Source organism: Nuphar pumila, chromosome 16 (genome assembly GCF_984573655.1).
Source record: "Nuphar pumila chromosome 16, dmNupPumi1.hap1.1, whole genome shotgun sequence".
Taxonomy (NCBI): domain Eukaryota; kingdom Viridiplantae; phylum Streptophyta; class Magnoliopsida; order Nymphaeales; family Nymphaeaceae; genus Nuphar; species Nuphar pumila.
Genome location: NC_143264.1, coordinates 81,095,941 through 81,110,180, shown reverse-complemented (window position 1 = coordinate 81,110,180; position 14,240 = coordinate 81,095,941). Strand labels below are relative to the sequence as shown.

Genomic DNA, 14,240 nt, shown 5'->3' with positions numbered 1-14,240 from the left:
CCCACGATTGGATCCATTTGGATCCAATCCGTGGATCCATACCAAGTGGGAGGCAAGGGTCCAAAGTTGCGGTCGGGTTTGGATCCCGACCCGCAGGTCGCAGACCCGGACCCGACCCTCTCGTTAACAAAAAAAAAAAAATTACAAGAGAACTCTTGGACCCGGGTCGGACCCGACCCGGATCCGTAACCCGATAGGGTTTTTAAAACCCTATATCGGGCTGCAGGGTTTTAAAGAAGAGGAAAAGCAAGAATCGTGCCTAGGGCACGATTCCTGCTGTTACCAGAAAGGAAGGAAGGGGGGTCGGCTGGCGTAACCGATCCCCACCCATCTCGGCAAGAGGGGGGAGGGGTTTCGGCGATAAAAGGGAGGTGGAAGAGGGGGTCTCACCCTCTTCCCTCGTCTCCGTCGTTTCTCTCTTCCCTTGTCTCTCTCTCTCTCTCGTGTGGGCATGCATTGGGGAGGTGAAGGTCGCCGGAACGCTGCAGCCACGAGCAGCCCTTCTCCTGTCCTTTTTCTTGGGTGCGGCAACCACCGACGCCAGCCCTAGCTGCTGTTCCCAGCCAACAAGGTCATCAACGATCTCCTTCTCTCACGGCAGCAACCCCAAACATCGATTCAAAGGTACGGGTTCTCTCTCTTGAAATCAAATGAGAAATGGAATGTAGATTGAATTCCATGTAGCACCTCCATGGAGGTCTATGAAAAAAGGAATAAAATCGGGTATATATTTCTCTTTTGTGCTAAACAAAATACATTTCATGGTAAAAAACAGTTATTGTATGCTTACACCATGATATTCACGTCATCCTGTGGAGGATCCTTGCTATGGATAGTAGGGATGCATATAAACTCGAGTTAAATGACCTTTTATGCATGTAGATAGAGAAAAATTTCTGTGCACATTGTTGTTGTTTTGAAACACACATTCTGTTCTGGCCTATGTTCACAGCACACGTAGATGCATAAGAGCCTTATGTATGCATAGATATGATTTACCATAAGTGTATGTACCGGTATAAATCTGGTCATGTACAACACACCTGGAACAGACCATGTACGAGATACATGGGTCTGTTTGGAACATATATATATATATATATATATATATATATATATATATATATATGTGTGTGTGTGTGTGTGTGTGTGCTTATACATATATCATAATCCATTAGTATGAATTGGACCCATTCATTACCAGTTTTGGTGATGTCTCACAGTCCAGTGACTGGAAAGAATATACACATATTTACACCCTATTGTCATGAGAAGTTTATCAATGAAAAATTCAGAGTTAGTATGTTTAATCTGGCATCGTCTACCGATTCTTCATGTGATCGTGAAACCCATTTCTGTAAGATGTATGTAGATGGACTGGTGTAAAAAAAAAAAAAGGGGAAACAGTGTGTTATGTCACGGTGAGTCTAGTACGAGAGCTAATATGTGTGCATGTTCAGATTTACTGTTAAACCAGAATTTTCTTTTTGAGTTCTTCTTTTTGTTATATTAGAACATGTACTGGTGCAGGTTTGGGTCAATTCATCCTTTTTGGACCCCTAGGAAATTTTAATGCCAAGGGGCATACCTTGTGTTTCTGTATGCTAACGGATCAGTTCTAGGCTGGCACAACAGCCCTCTATGCAGTGCAGATGGGGCCTGCCAGGGGTCGGTTGGCAAGGTCATCCTGATCCCAGCAAGTGGGCTCGGCAGGGCTGTTTTCTGTTTTTTTTAAAAATATATATATATATATATATATATATATATAAACCTTAGATGCTTCTAGAATGCGGTGCATATCTGCTATTTGCATAGGCAGGCATTAATAGTTTTCTCTAAAGAGATTGTTGGAAGAATACCAAAAACTTGTTAGGTTTAGAAGATGCCTTTGACATTACTGATTTAAATTCTCCTATGTATATATACTCAGGTTTAATCACCCAATTGATTTTTTTAATAGCCACACCTGTTTATAAGGTGATAAAACACATGGTCATGCAAAGCTTATTAGGTATACCCTACGTAATTAGTGGAACAAAAACGTTTATGGGTGCTGCCATGATTTAGTTAGTTATGTAACTGTTTTCTGTTTGCCATGATATAAGCTGTTTCTAATGCTTTAACTGCATGTTTCATGTTAAGTTAAAGTTTTGAGATAAGATTGGTTTTTTTTTATGCATGAGTTTGCATGGAATTAATGTGATTATATGTAGAACATTGCATGAGTGTTCACGTAATTGAAAGCATGCATATGACATGAATAGATGCATAAAATGAAATCATGTATGACATGAATACCTGTATTGAGAAAGAGCTTGCATTTAATGTGGGTGCGTGAATTTATGCTTATGCTTATGGAATTATTGTTTCATGCACAATTTGCATACATGAATGCGCATTGGAAAGCATGGGAAAAGAATACATAGTGGCATGTGATTGAGGATTTTTGCTTATGAATGCAATGAGGATCAAATGGGATCATCAGGGGCTGGGTGAGCCTCGAGAACCAGTCGTTCTCTGTTTAGTTATTTTGATGCATTACAACAAATCAAATGTGATATTATTGTTTTACCGCACTGTTATATGTTGTCACGGGCTGTGGTCCCGTGAAAAGCTTAGCATGCTGATGTGCAAGCTTATGTTATTAATTCTGCATGTAAATTTGTAAATGTAAAAGAGATGAATTAATAACCAGATAAAAGAAAATAAAGAACAGTGTAATTCACTTTCTTCTTAATGTCCCTGCTCTGGCGTGGGAATCTTGGATGTTGCGGTTTGGGGAAAACCGTGAGGATACAAAAACTTCGTGTGCGTTGTTGCCCCTGAACCCGATATTGAGGTTCTTCTCCTAGCCACGGTTTTAGGGAGAATCCGCCACTTTACCCGGGAGTGGTGTGTTAGTCACAACTGTGAGTTTGTTTTGGTATACCAAGAAAGTGGCGCCAGTGGATGCTGTTTTCCCTGGTGTCCCCGACTTTGGATGCTGTTTTTCAAGGTTCCGATGGATGGTGCTGTTTCCTGATATCGGTCGAGGGCTAAGTGTGAAACCCGGTAATAAAATACAAATTATGTGTTAAGCTACCTCGGGAACCCTACTTGACCTCGGGGACTGTACCTGTTTGGTGTATCCGCGGGAAATGGTAAATTAAAAAGAGGAATTTAAAGATTGTGTGCATTTAATAGGACATGCATATGGAAAGAGGGGAGCTTAAATGAAAGATAATAAGGGTTCATGCATTGCACATAAATCATGCATATTCTTGCTATGCATTAGTTCATGCATGTTTACCTATTCGCTTGGTTGTTATATATTGATCATTGCATGATATTGATCTTTTTGCATTTAATTGCTTTATTGATTAAATTATAATCACGGTTACTTACTTAGTGTTCCCTCATGCTTAGTGTTTATTTTATTGTTGCATGAATGGTTAATTGCCTTATAATTGGGTTATAGTTGTATCCTTCTAAAATATTACAGGGATCTTATTTAAGTTCTTTTTCTTATTTGATTCATTAGGGAAACCTGTACGCAGAATTCTTTGGATTTCTGACCCTCTTCTTTTATTGGTTTTTCCCAGACACAGGTGATTAGTGAAATCGACTCGCTTCTGAGGGGATACGAGGGCCACATTTGTTTCAGACGGCTTTACTTACAAACATAGTGGCTCTACTTTTGTTCTTCTTATTTCCTGCAATTTGTTATTTCACTTTTAACATTGAATATATGACTCTTATTGATTAATTAATAAAAGAGTTCAATTGGTTAGTTATGAATGATAAATGTAAGTTGGTTTGTGGTGTGTGGTTATCCAACTGAAATTGGAACTGTAGGGACCCCAGGTCTCTGGGAAGTTTTCCGCAACTCTTAGAAAAAAAAATTCCGCATTTTTCAAAGGTATGAGTTGGGGTCGTTACACTATCAATCTCGTTTTTCTCTCTGTTGATCAGATTCAAATCTGACTCCATCTGTCGTTCGATATTTTTTATTATTTTACCCTTGAATGTGTTAAATCAAAATCGGGTCTGAGATTCATTTATGTGTTTCTCTTAAAATTTCGTACTTAGTGATACCTTCTTTCAAATCTGGATAGTTACAGATCTGATCTGAATTCAATATTACATCTAAGTTGGATATCAGACTTGTTTTTATTTTCTAGTTCTTTTTCTTGATTATTGTTTTATTGTTCTTCGCATAGCCCGATATAGTTATTCTGCAAAAAAAGGGAAAAGAAGTTTCAGTTATTTTTGTCATTTGCGTGACTACTCTGTCAGTAACAACACAAAAAAAAGAAAAAGAAAGAAAGAAAGAAAGAAAGAAAGAAAGAGTAAGAGGCTGCAGGAATTACCTTGGAATTGAAAGTTGTCTTTCTATATACTGGTTTCTTAGCTATCATCGGGTTGTGTGTTGAACACATTCTCGTTATTCTTATCATAAAACATGGATACATTTCCTTCTCAGTTTGGCCTTTCCTCAAGCTTTCTTAGCCAACTCGTGTCTGAAAAATTAAGCAATTCCAATTTTCTGACTTGGAAGAGGCAAATCATTCCTTTCATTAGGAGCTAGGATCTTTCTGGACATCTGGATGGATCTGTTTTAGTTCCTCAAAAGTTTATATCATGTGAAGAAAAGGACAATAAAGGAGCATCTACCACATTATATGTTAGAAATCCTGAATTTGTGGCTTGGATGAAAAGAGACCAGGCGTTAGTTGGTTACATTACCTCTACATTGTCACAAGAAGTGCTTGTGGCAATTCTGGATGACTGCACCACCATGCAACTTTGGGAAAGACTAGTTCAGACATGCACATGTTTCTTAGGCCAGTATTGTATTTCTTAAAAGGGAATTTCAGATGCTAAGAAAGGACTCCATGACTATCATGGAATACTTAAACAAAATGAAGATCATCACAGATCAATTAGCAGTGGTTGGGTGTGCAGTGACTGATAAAGATATGGTACAACAAACTCTGAGTAGATTGAGGCCTAACTATCATATGATTGTTACTTCCTTGTTGTGTCTACCTGATCTGCCCAGATTTGAAGACCTGCGTGCCAAACTACTTTAATATGAGATGAACCTGAAAGGGTTTTCTGAAGAATCACATATGCATATAGGGACGCAAGAGGTCCTTGCCACAGGGGTAGTCTATGGACGAGGACGAGGAAATTATGCTGTTAATGGAAGAGGAGGACAAAGAAGAAGTGGACAAGGAGGCCGTGGACTATTACCTACACCCAACACACATCCCAACTCACAGCGACAGAGGTCAATTCCTACTTGTTTTCTGTGTAATAAAAGAAGACACATCAAAGTTAATTGTTGGTTTAATCCCCGAAAAATCAGCACAAACTGAAGCAAAGAGAGGAACAAATAGCACAAAGGCCAGCAAAAAAGTAAAAGAATTGTTATTGTCTGCCCTAGCAGGATTAAACCTGAAACAGAATGAGGAAGGTACTTGGTATGTGGACTCTGGGGCAGTAACTCATGTTACTGGCGATGCAGGTAAGCTCCTAAACCTTGTTCCTTACATTGGTAGAAATAGTATAGTCACTGGGGATGGATCTCACCATTCTATCTCTCATATTGGAAATTCTGTTATACTCATGACAAAGTCCTCTCTCAGTCTTTCAAAGGTTCTTTATGCTCCCAACATCAAGAAAAATATTGTTTCTGTTTCCAAGCTTGTTGATGATACGAATGCTTTAGTTGAATTTACTCCCTCTTCTGTTCTTGTCAAGGATCTCTGCACGAGGGAGACATTCGCTAAAGGAAAACGACAAGGCAATATGTATGTTTTTAAAGAGGATCCTTCCTCTCGTGTCTGCTATGTTGACCCAAACTTGAAGCGCTCCTCATCGTCGTCCTCAGTGGTTCCTACATGTGTTTTTAGTGTCTCTGAATCCAATAAGCCAAATCTTTGGCATGGTTGTTTAGGTCATTGCAGTAGCAATTTCATTGAGAAGCTTGTTTTAAATAACCTCATCCCCAAGTCTAGTTTAGGAATAAATGTCAATGGCAACAAATGTTCTAGTTGTCACTTATGTAAGAGTCATGTTTTACCTTTTCATTCTATCAATAAAGGAGCTTCAAGACCTTTTGAGATTATCTGTTCTGATGTTTGGGGGCCTGCCCTAGTTGCTTCTTTTTCTGGAACTAGATATTATCTTATATTTGTTGACAATTATTCTCGTTATACTTGGATTTTCTTTATGAAACACAAGTCTGAGACCTTCAAATTGTTTCAAAATTTTCGCACCTTTGTCAAGAATCAATTTTCTGAAAACATTCTTTGTTTCCAATGTGATGGAAGAGGTGAATTATCTTAAAGTGATTTTACTAATTTTCTTTAAAGTAATGAAATAAAGCGAAGGGTGTCTTGCCCTCATACACCTCAGCAGAATGAGATTGCTGAAAGGAAGCATCGCCATATTGTTGAGAGTGCAAAGAGTATGATACATGATAGTAATCTTTCGATTACTTTATGGACATAAGCCTTTCATTCAGTAGTTCATGTGATAAATTGATTACGCATGACTATTTTGGAGAACAAATCTCCTTATTTTTTCTTATTTGAAGTTCAACCCAATTATCATGATTTATGCGCATTTGGTTGTGTATGTTATGCTTATATTGACACTTCAATGAGACATAAGTTTCAGGACATGACCATTAAGTGCAAGTTTGTGGGATATGCAAATGACTATAAAGGATACAGGTGCTATGATCCCATGAGCAAGCGCATCAAAATATCAAGAAATGCTATCTTTGATGAATTGAATTTTGATCATCGACGCATTACTCCTTCTGAATCAAATTCCAAAGTTGAGGTCTATCATCCTTGGTTGAATTCTGGGCTTTTCTCTGGTACTAGTGATATCTGTTCTTCAAATTGTGATCAAAAGGATAAAGAAGCTATATTTGCTGATAGATTGATTGCACAGGAGAGTACAAAGCCATCCTTGGGTCCAGAAAGGTATAAAGGTCTTGTTTATACCCGACGCGAAGGGGATGCACCTCCTATCTTAAATGAGGAAATGGATACACCTTCTATATCCACTAGTAGACCCACCCGCTCTCATCATCCGATAGAAAGATGGGTCAGTTATGAAAACTTTTCACTGGACTTTCAACTTTTTCTAACTGTCTTGAGCAAGGAAGATGAACCCACAAAATTTTCTCAAGCAGCAAATTCTAAAAGATGGATTGAAGCAATGAATGAAGAAATGGAGGCTCTACATGAATGTGGTACCTGAGATGTTGTTCCCAGACCACCTGACATAAATGTAGTTGGGTCGAAATGGGTGTACAAAATAAAATACAAACCGGATGGGACTATAGAACCGTACAAGGCGAGACTTGTGGCAAAAGGATTTACACAAGAGCAAGGACAAGATTATGATGAGACTTTTAGTCCAGTTGTGAAAATGAGGACAATCAGAATCATACTATCTTTAGCTGTTGAACATTAGTGGACAATTAGTCAACTTGATGTCAAAAATGCTTTTCTCTATGAAAACTTGAAGGAGGAAGTATACATGGAACAACCCACTGGCTATGCAGAAGGAAATCCTACCAAATACGTATGCAAATTAAAAAGAGCGATATACGGATTGAAGCAGGCATCCCGTTCCTGGTTTGATAGTTTCTCTCTTGAAATTCAAAAATATGATTTTAGGCGCTCTCTCCTTGACCATTCTTTGTTTATATTCAAGAACCAAGATGTGGTTACTCTGCTGTTAATATATGTGGATGATATTATCATCACAGGTAATTCCAAAGTTCATATTGAGAAGGTCAAACATCTCTTGAATCAGAGATTCAAAATGAAGGATCTTGGGAAACTGCGATACTTCCTTGGAGTTGAAGTTGACAGTACCTCTGAAGGAATGACTCTCACCCAATATAAGTACACTATTGATGTGCTTAATAAGGCAGGTATGAAAGACTGCAAACCCTTGGAAACTCCCAACATCCTTCACCAGAAACTTAGTTCTCAAGATGGAGATCTATATGAGAATCCTACAAAATATCGTAGCATCATAGGCATGTTGCAATATCTTACTTTCACTAGACCTGATATTGTTTACTCAGTAAATCAGGTCTCTCAGTTCATGCATGAGGCGCGTAGACATATGGAAGGAGTTAAACGGATACTTCGGTACTTGAAGGGAACGATTGGGATGGCCTTTTGTACAGAAAAAGGACAAATGAGCAAAATGAACATGAAATTATTGTCTATACTGATGCAGACTGGGCCGGGGATCCAGATGAACGCAAATCTGTATTTGGCTATTGTGTGTTTGTTGGGATGAATTTGGTATCCTAGAGTAGTAAAAAAACAAAAAGCTGTTGCTAGATCAAGTACAGAAGCCGAGTATAGGTCAACGACAGCTGCTACTGCTGAAGCTACTTGGATTAGACACTTGCTGACAGAAGTTTGAGAATCGATCTCTCGATCCCTCTTTTTAAGTGATAATCAAAGTGCCATCAATATGTCCTTCAATCCCATTTATCAAAGTCGGGCCAAACATATCGAAATAGATAAACAGTTTGTGAGACAAAAGGTAGAAGAGAAGGAGATTGAGCCTGAATTTGTATGGATTACTGATCAAGTGGCTGATATATTCACAAAAGGATTGACTAAAGACAGGTTTTGGATGTTAAAAGGCAAGTTGTTCATGGTTCAAAACCATGCACAACTTGAGGGAGGGTGAAAAGATTTGTATTCGGGTCTCAGGTCAGGGTCCAGACCCGAATACGTAATCACATGTTATATTATCTCATTAATGGCTCCTATGTAATTGTTTTGCATTATAAAAGGGTATTTTAGTACCCTAAAATCTTCTGTATCACTAATAGCATATAATGAGAGGTTCAATAGCCGATTTCTGTATTGGGAATTAGGTTTTCTCTGCAGCACCTTCTCTCTTTCTCTGCTCTTCACTCTTCATGCATGATGAAACTTTGGGTTTTATGAAATCTAACACCCCATCCCCCCCTTTTCCTCTCTCGTCTCTCTCTCTCTCTCCCCCGACCGCCTCTCCCACTCTCCTCGCGTCTGCCGAGTAACCGCCACCGACGACCCTCTCCTGCAAGCTCCTCTCCGGCGACCTCTAGGTACGCGCCACCCTCTCTTCTCCTTCTTCCTCCGTCTCTCTCTCTCTCTCCCTCTTTCTCTGCGTTCACCGAAAGGCTGGCAGGAGGCCAGTGGCCCCTGCCGTGCCTTACCCTACCTCTCTCTCGCTCTGCTACTCCTTTGACAGGCAGGGGGGCTTCGCCCCTTGCCTTTGCTTCCATTTTTCACAGGGAGGGTCGAGCCTCCTCCCTGTTCATCGGTACCTCGAACAGCAGGGGAGGGGTCGAGCCCCTCCCTGCTCCTTGTTACGGCAGTGGAGGGGGGGCCGAGCCCCTCCCTGCTCTCTTTTACGGCAGGGGAGGGGGTCGAGCCCCTCTCTGCTCACGGTTACGGCAGGGGAGGGTTCCGAGCCCCTCCTTACTCTCTATTACGACAGGGGAGGGGGTCGAGCCCCTCCCTGCTCCCTGTTACGGCAGGGGAGGGGGTCATTCCCCTCCCTGCTCCCCTTTTTCCAGCAGGGGAGGGGTCGAGTCCCTCCCTGCACCCTCGTTGTTCAGGGGAGGGACTGCGACCTTCCCTGCACCTTCCAGCAAAAGGGAAGGGGCGGAGCCCCCTCCCTGTACCCCCTGTATGCAAGGGAGGGGCTGAGCCCCTTCCTTGCGTACTCTTTGGCAGGGATCGGGCCAAGCCCCTCCCTGTGCACTCGTTTTGCAGGGGAGGGGCGGCCCCTCACTGCACCCTTAGTTTGGCAGGGGAGCGGCCAAGCCTCCTCTGTGTGCCTTATCCTTCTAGTAGGTAGGGGCGTCGCCTCTGCCTCTGCTAATTTCGGCAGGCAGGGGCGAAGCCCCTTGCCTCCCCCCTTTGTGGCTAACGGGCAGGGGCCTAGCCCATGTCTCTTTGCTTTTCGGCTGGTAGGGGCAGAGCCCCCTTCCTTTCCCCCCGCATTAGGCAGGGGCTTCACCCCCTTCTTGTTCAGATAATCGCCAGGCATGGGACAAGTCCTTGCCTCCTTGCATGCTCGACAGGCAGGGGCGAATACCCCTGCCTCCCCTTCGTTGTTAACAGGCATGGGTTTTGCCCCTGCCTCTCTTCTACTTTGTCAGACAGGGGTGCAACCCCCTGCCTCCTCGTAGGTTGCTGACAGCAGGTCAGTAGGGGCTCGCCTTTCGCGTTAAGCAGGTTCACAGGGGCACACTGCCCCTGCTTCCTTCACGTCAGGACAACAACAATGCCCCTGACCTTCTATTTTTGGTGTTAGCTTGCTAAGATTGTCGCTTTTGCGGCTCGTACGACGGAGCCCGCTCACGCTCCGCGACCCGAGTCATCAATCGTTTACACCTGCAAGCGCCAACAAGCTTACAACTCTCCAAGGTAGGGGAAGATTGCACAGAGGACTTGGACAATTGAATTGAGTTCAATTAACTAAAAAGGACAATTAAATAAATATATACGAATATATATATTTATACGAGTACGCATTTAACTCATGGACGCGGTTTTGCGATTCTTGTCCTTTACTTTCTGTCATGTCTTTCCCTTGCCGTCGCGCTTTGCGCCCAGGCTCTTGCTTTTGCAAATGTTTCGTTACTGCCTTGCCATTGCAGATGATGGTCAGGTTTTCGCTCATTGCAAGTGTTATAAAGGCATCCTAGTCTCAGTGGTTTCTACGATTTGTCTGCGCGTACCTGCAGGCTAGGAATTATCGAAACATAGTCTGTTCACACTGGTTGATGAGTCATGAGACTTGTTTGTTGCGTGGTAGCTCACAACTTACGATCAAATGAATCATTATGTTGCGTTTGACAGTTGCACTGCTTACTTGCTTTGAACTGCTTACCTGTTTTGAACTGCGTACTTGTTTGAAACGGCTTACCTGTTTAACTGTTTATTTGCTTTAAACTGCTTAGCATGCTGAATTAAATGTACTTAATTCAGTTTCCTGTAGTTTCTCTTGTGCACCTACTAGTTTTTCGCGAAACTAACCCATTCTATGGGTACAAGCGATGATTAGGTACACCACGGGTGATGGCGCGATTGCAAGATGGCTCCAAGATTCTCTTTTCTTGCTCTTAGTTCGCGTCCTGGACGTTTTTTGGGTTTTGTCACGGATTTTCCTTGGATATCCGAATTTTGTACTTTTTGGTTCTTTTAGCTAACGTGCCCAAAGTTGTCAGCTTGCCTTTCTAAATTCAACAAAAGATTTATCTTCCACTGATTACATAAAAAACTCTGAAAGGAAAGAGATTTTCTTTTAGTCTCTTGCCTGTTTTCTGAAAGGTTCGCAAGTTTGAAATTTTGGGGCGTTGCCATGGTAGGTACACCTCCTCTATAAAGAAGGCCCGATTTGGTCTCTTCAAATTTGCGTTTAAGACCATTAATAAATTGGTAGAAATGCTCTGTTCTAATTTGTTTTTCACGAAGTTCTATATCTTGGGGGCAATGCCGCTTTAGCTCTAGAAGAGCTAATTCATCCCAAAGAAGAGCTAGGGCATTATAATATTTCCTAATGCTCATCTCTCCTTGGGTCATAGTTTGCACCTTATTTTGCACATTGTATATGTGAGCTATATCCTTGAGACTATACATATCTTTAAGATAGTTTCATGCAATAGCAAAATCAAATTTTGCTAAGCTAGAGCATTTTTTGATGTCAAAACTATTGATAAGCCATCCAATTATCTTGGAATGACATTTTTTTCATTTTTTTTCATATTCGACAATGACATTAGACATCTCTTCTCCTTGAAGAGCCACTTCCTTTCTATTTTCCATCTTGGTAAGTATAAGTTTAGGCTCTTTTTCGGTGCCATCAACCAAACCCCATAGACCCTTTTCTCATATTTTATGCTTTACTATGGATGCCCATATCACATAGTTAGTATCATTTAGTCTCACAAGTATGGAGACGACCACTTCTTTTTCATCTTTCATTTTTACAATAACGAGAGATAGATAGATAGAGAGAGAAGAGAAGAAAAGAGAAGGTAGCAAGAATTTTGTTGAAGAGAACTTTGATGGTGTGCTTTCTAATGTAACGACCCCACGAACCGATGCTCCACCAATCTCATGATCCTCCTCTTGGCCTTTTCGAATGAATCACAACCCAAGAGCACCAAGGCTATTATACCATGCAATGAAATAAGCATAAAAGCAAATGAGAGCCTCTTATGGGCTTACAAGAACACAACCAACCCACAAAGAACCACTTATGGATCAATGCACATCACCCACACAAGGGCTAAGAAAGTAAAAATAAATGCTTTTGTATTACAAAATGGTACTTGAGAAAGCATGAGAAGATAGAAGGGGAGAACCCCTATTTATAACAAGAGAGGAGGAGTGGGCAGCCCAACTAGCTGTTGGGCTGGGGACAACTCCAACAGCTAGTTGGAGCTGTCCCATCATCTTCTAATTCCAAGACTCAAAATAAAATACAAAAAATAAAAAAGAATAAAAAGGATAAAGTCAGCCCCTAATGGGCTGACCACTATTACAATATGAAATGACCGAAATACCCCTGATGGGTATTTCGGTTTACATACATTTAAATACATATATATCTATATATACGTATAAATACATATATATTCGGTACACAATCTTAACAAACAATTTCCCCAATTAATTACTGCAGATATTTTCAAGTTCTAGATTCCATAACCTTCTTTGGTGTTCTAGCTTTTGCTTTGCTAAATATTTTACTATATGTTAGCAGTAACATAATCTCTGATTTATGCAATTTCTGTTCATCTTGAAGGAAATTCTCCAAGCCATCTACTCTGGATCTGGTTCAGATGGTCTGACCAGCTTATGGACTCTTGGTTGCTGCATTTCCTGGCTGGACTTGGAAACAAACCATCTTATCTAGCACTGAAGTGGGTTCTGATTTGGATTTATATTTGTTTGCCAATCAGATTAGACTGAATATGTTTGAAAGGAACATATCTGAATGTGTCATTGAGTCAATTATCTGAATTCATTCAGAGTAGCTGGACTTTCACATCCATCTAGGGCTGGGAAACAAGATGAGCTGCTCATGGCTCGTCTCATATTTGGCTCATAAAAACTCGTTCAAATTTGTGAAATAGGCTCGGCAAGCTTAAGCATGAACAACCAGTGTTCGGCTTTGTTCGGCTTGGCTTGTATAGGCTAGTTAGTAATAAATATGTTTTACATAGATTTTATATCAGAGTGAAGATGGTTGAAGTGTTTGGCTTGCAAGAAACAAGTTTAGAGTTCAAATCCTATTGCTTGCAAGTTTGAAACAATTATTTACTTTGTAAATGAGCCAGTTTGAGCTTCACTTAATTGGTTTAGAGTCCAATCCTATTATTTTCAACTCTAAAAAACTATATGTTTTTATGAATGATCTATCTCGTGCTCGACTCGTTTAGGTTGGGCTTTTGATGAGTTCAAGCTCGACTCAGCTCTACACAAGAAACAACCACCCTCTGCTCAGTTCGTTCGGCTCGTTTACCAGCTCTACATACATCAATGTACTATCATAGATGATGTTTAGTATTATTGACTATTTAAATTCTTTTAGGAAATTTGATTTTGTAATCTCGTCATAATCTAGCTGCCTGCAGATTGAGATTTGGGTTTGAAATGGGCATTTTGTTTTCTACTGGTCTGAATGCTTAATCTGCATAAGAGCCAGATAAGGTGGTGCAGACACTTATCCAGTCTTTTCTCATCTCTTGGTCTTGAGTGGGTGCACCTTGTCATGAATGAATCTGAACTTGAATGTTCCTGGTCAAAATGGAGGGTAAGAAGGTGAAGAGAGACACTAAGAATCCTTTATCTTTTATAATTCTATATATATTGGAATTTGAGAACATTGGTCATTTATGAATTTTGGTAACTTTGAAAGTTGGAATCTTGAGAATTTTGGGAGATTTTGGGGAGTACATGACATCTTCCTTTCTGTAGGCCACCACAGTAACATGACCAGATCTTTTAACACTTTAAACTGCCAAACATGACCAGATCTTTTAACACTTTAAACTGCCAAACATGACCAGATCTTTTATTCTTAGTGTTGATTGCTATCAACTGCAGCATCTTTATATCTAATTGTCTTAGCTATGATACAATTCAAATCTCTATTTCTATCCAAGTAATCTTCATTTCATGGACTACAATCATGTTTTTGAT

The 14,240-nt window shown here is 40.6% G+C and overlaps 1 protein-coding gene across 6 annotated transcripts in view; it reads left to right on the top strand.

Moving 5' to 3' along the window:
- The window catches only part of LOC149813817 (uncharacterized), a 161,370-nt gene that overhangs the window by 71,539 nt on the left and 75,591 nt on the right, over positions 1-14,240 (top strand). Inside the window, exon 19 of one of the 6 annotated variants that reach the window (XM_089990773.1) lies at positions 12,841-12,958. The exons of the other annotated variants lie outside the window; for them this stretch is intronic. Within the exon in view, the coding sequence (XP_089846899.1) occupies positions 12,841-12,951 (111 nt within the window). The 3' untranslated portion in view covers positions 12,952-12,958. The remainder of the gene's footprint in view (positions 1-12,840; positions 12,959-14,240) is intronic. 6 annotated transcript variants of the gene reach the window in all.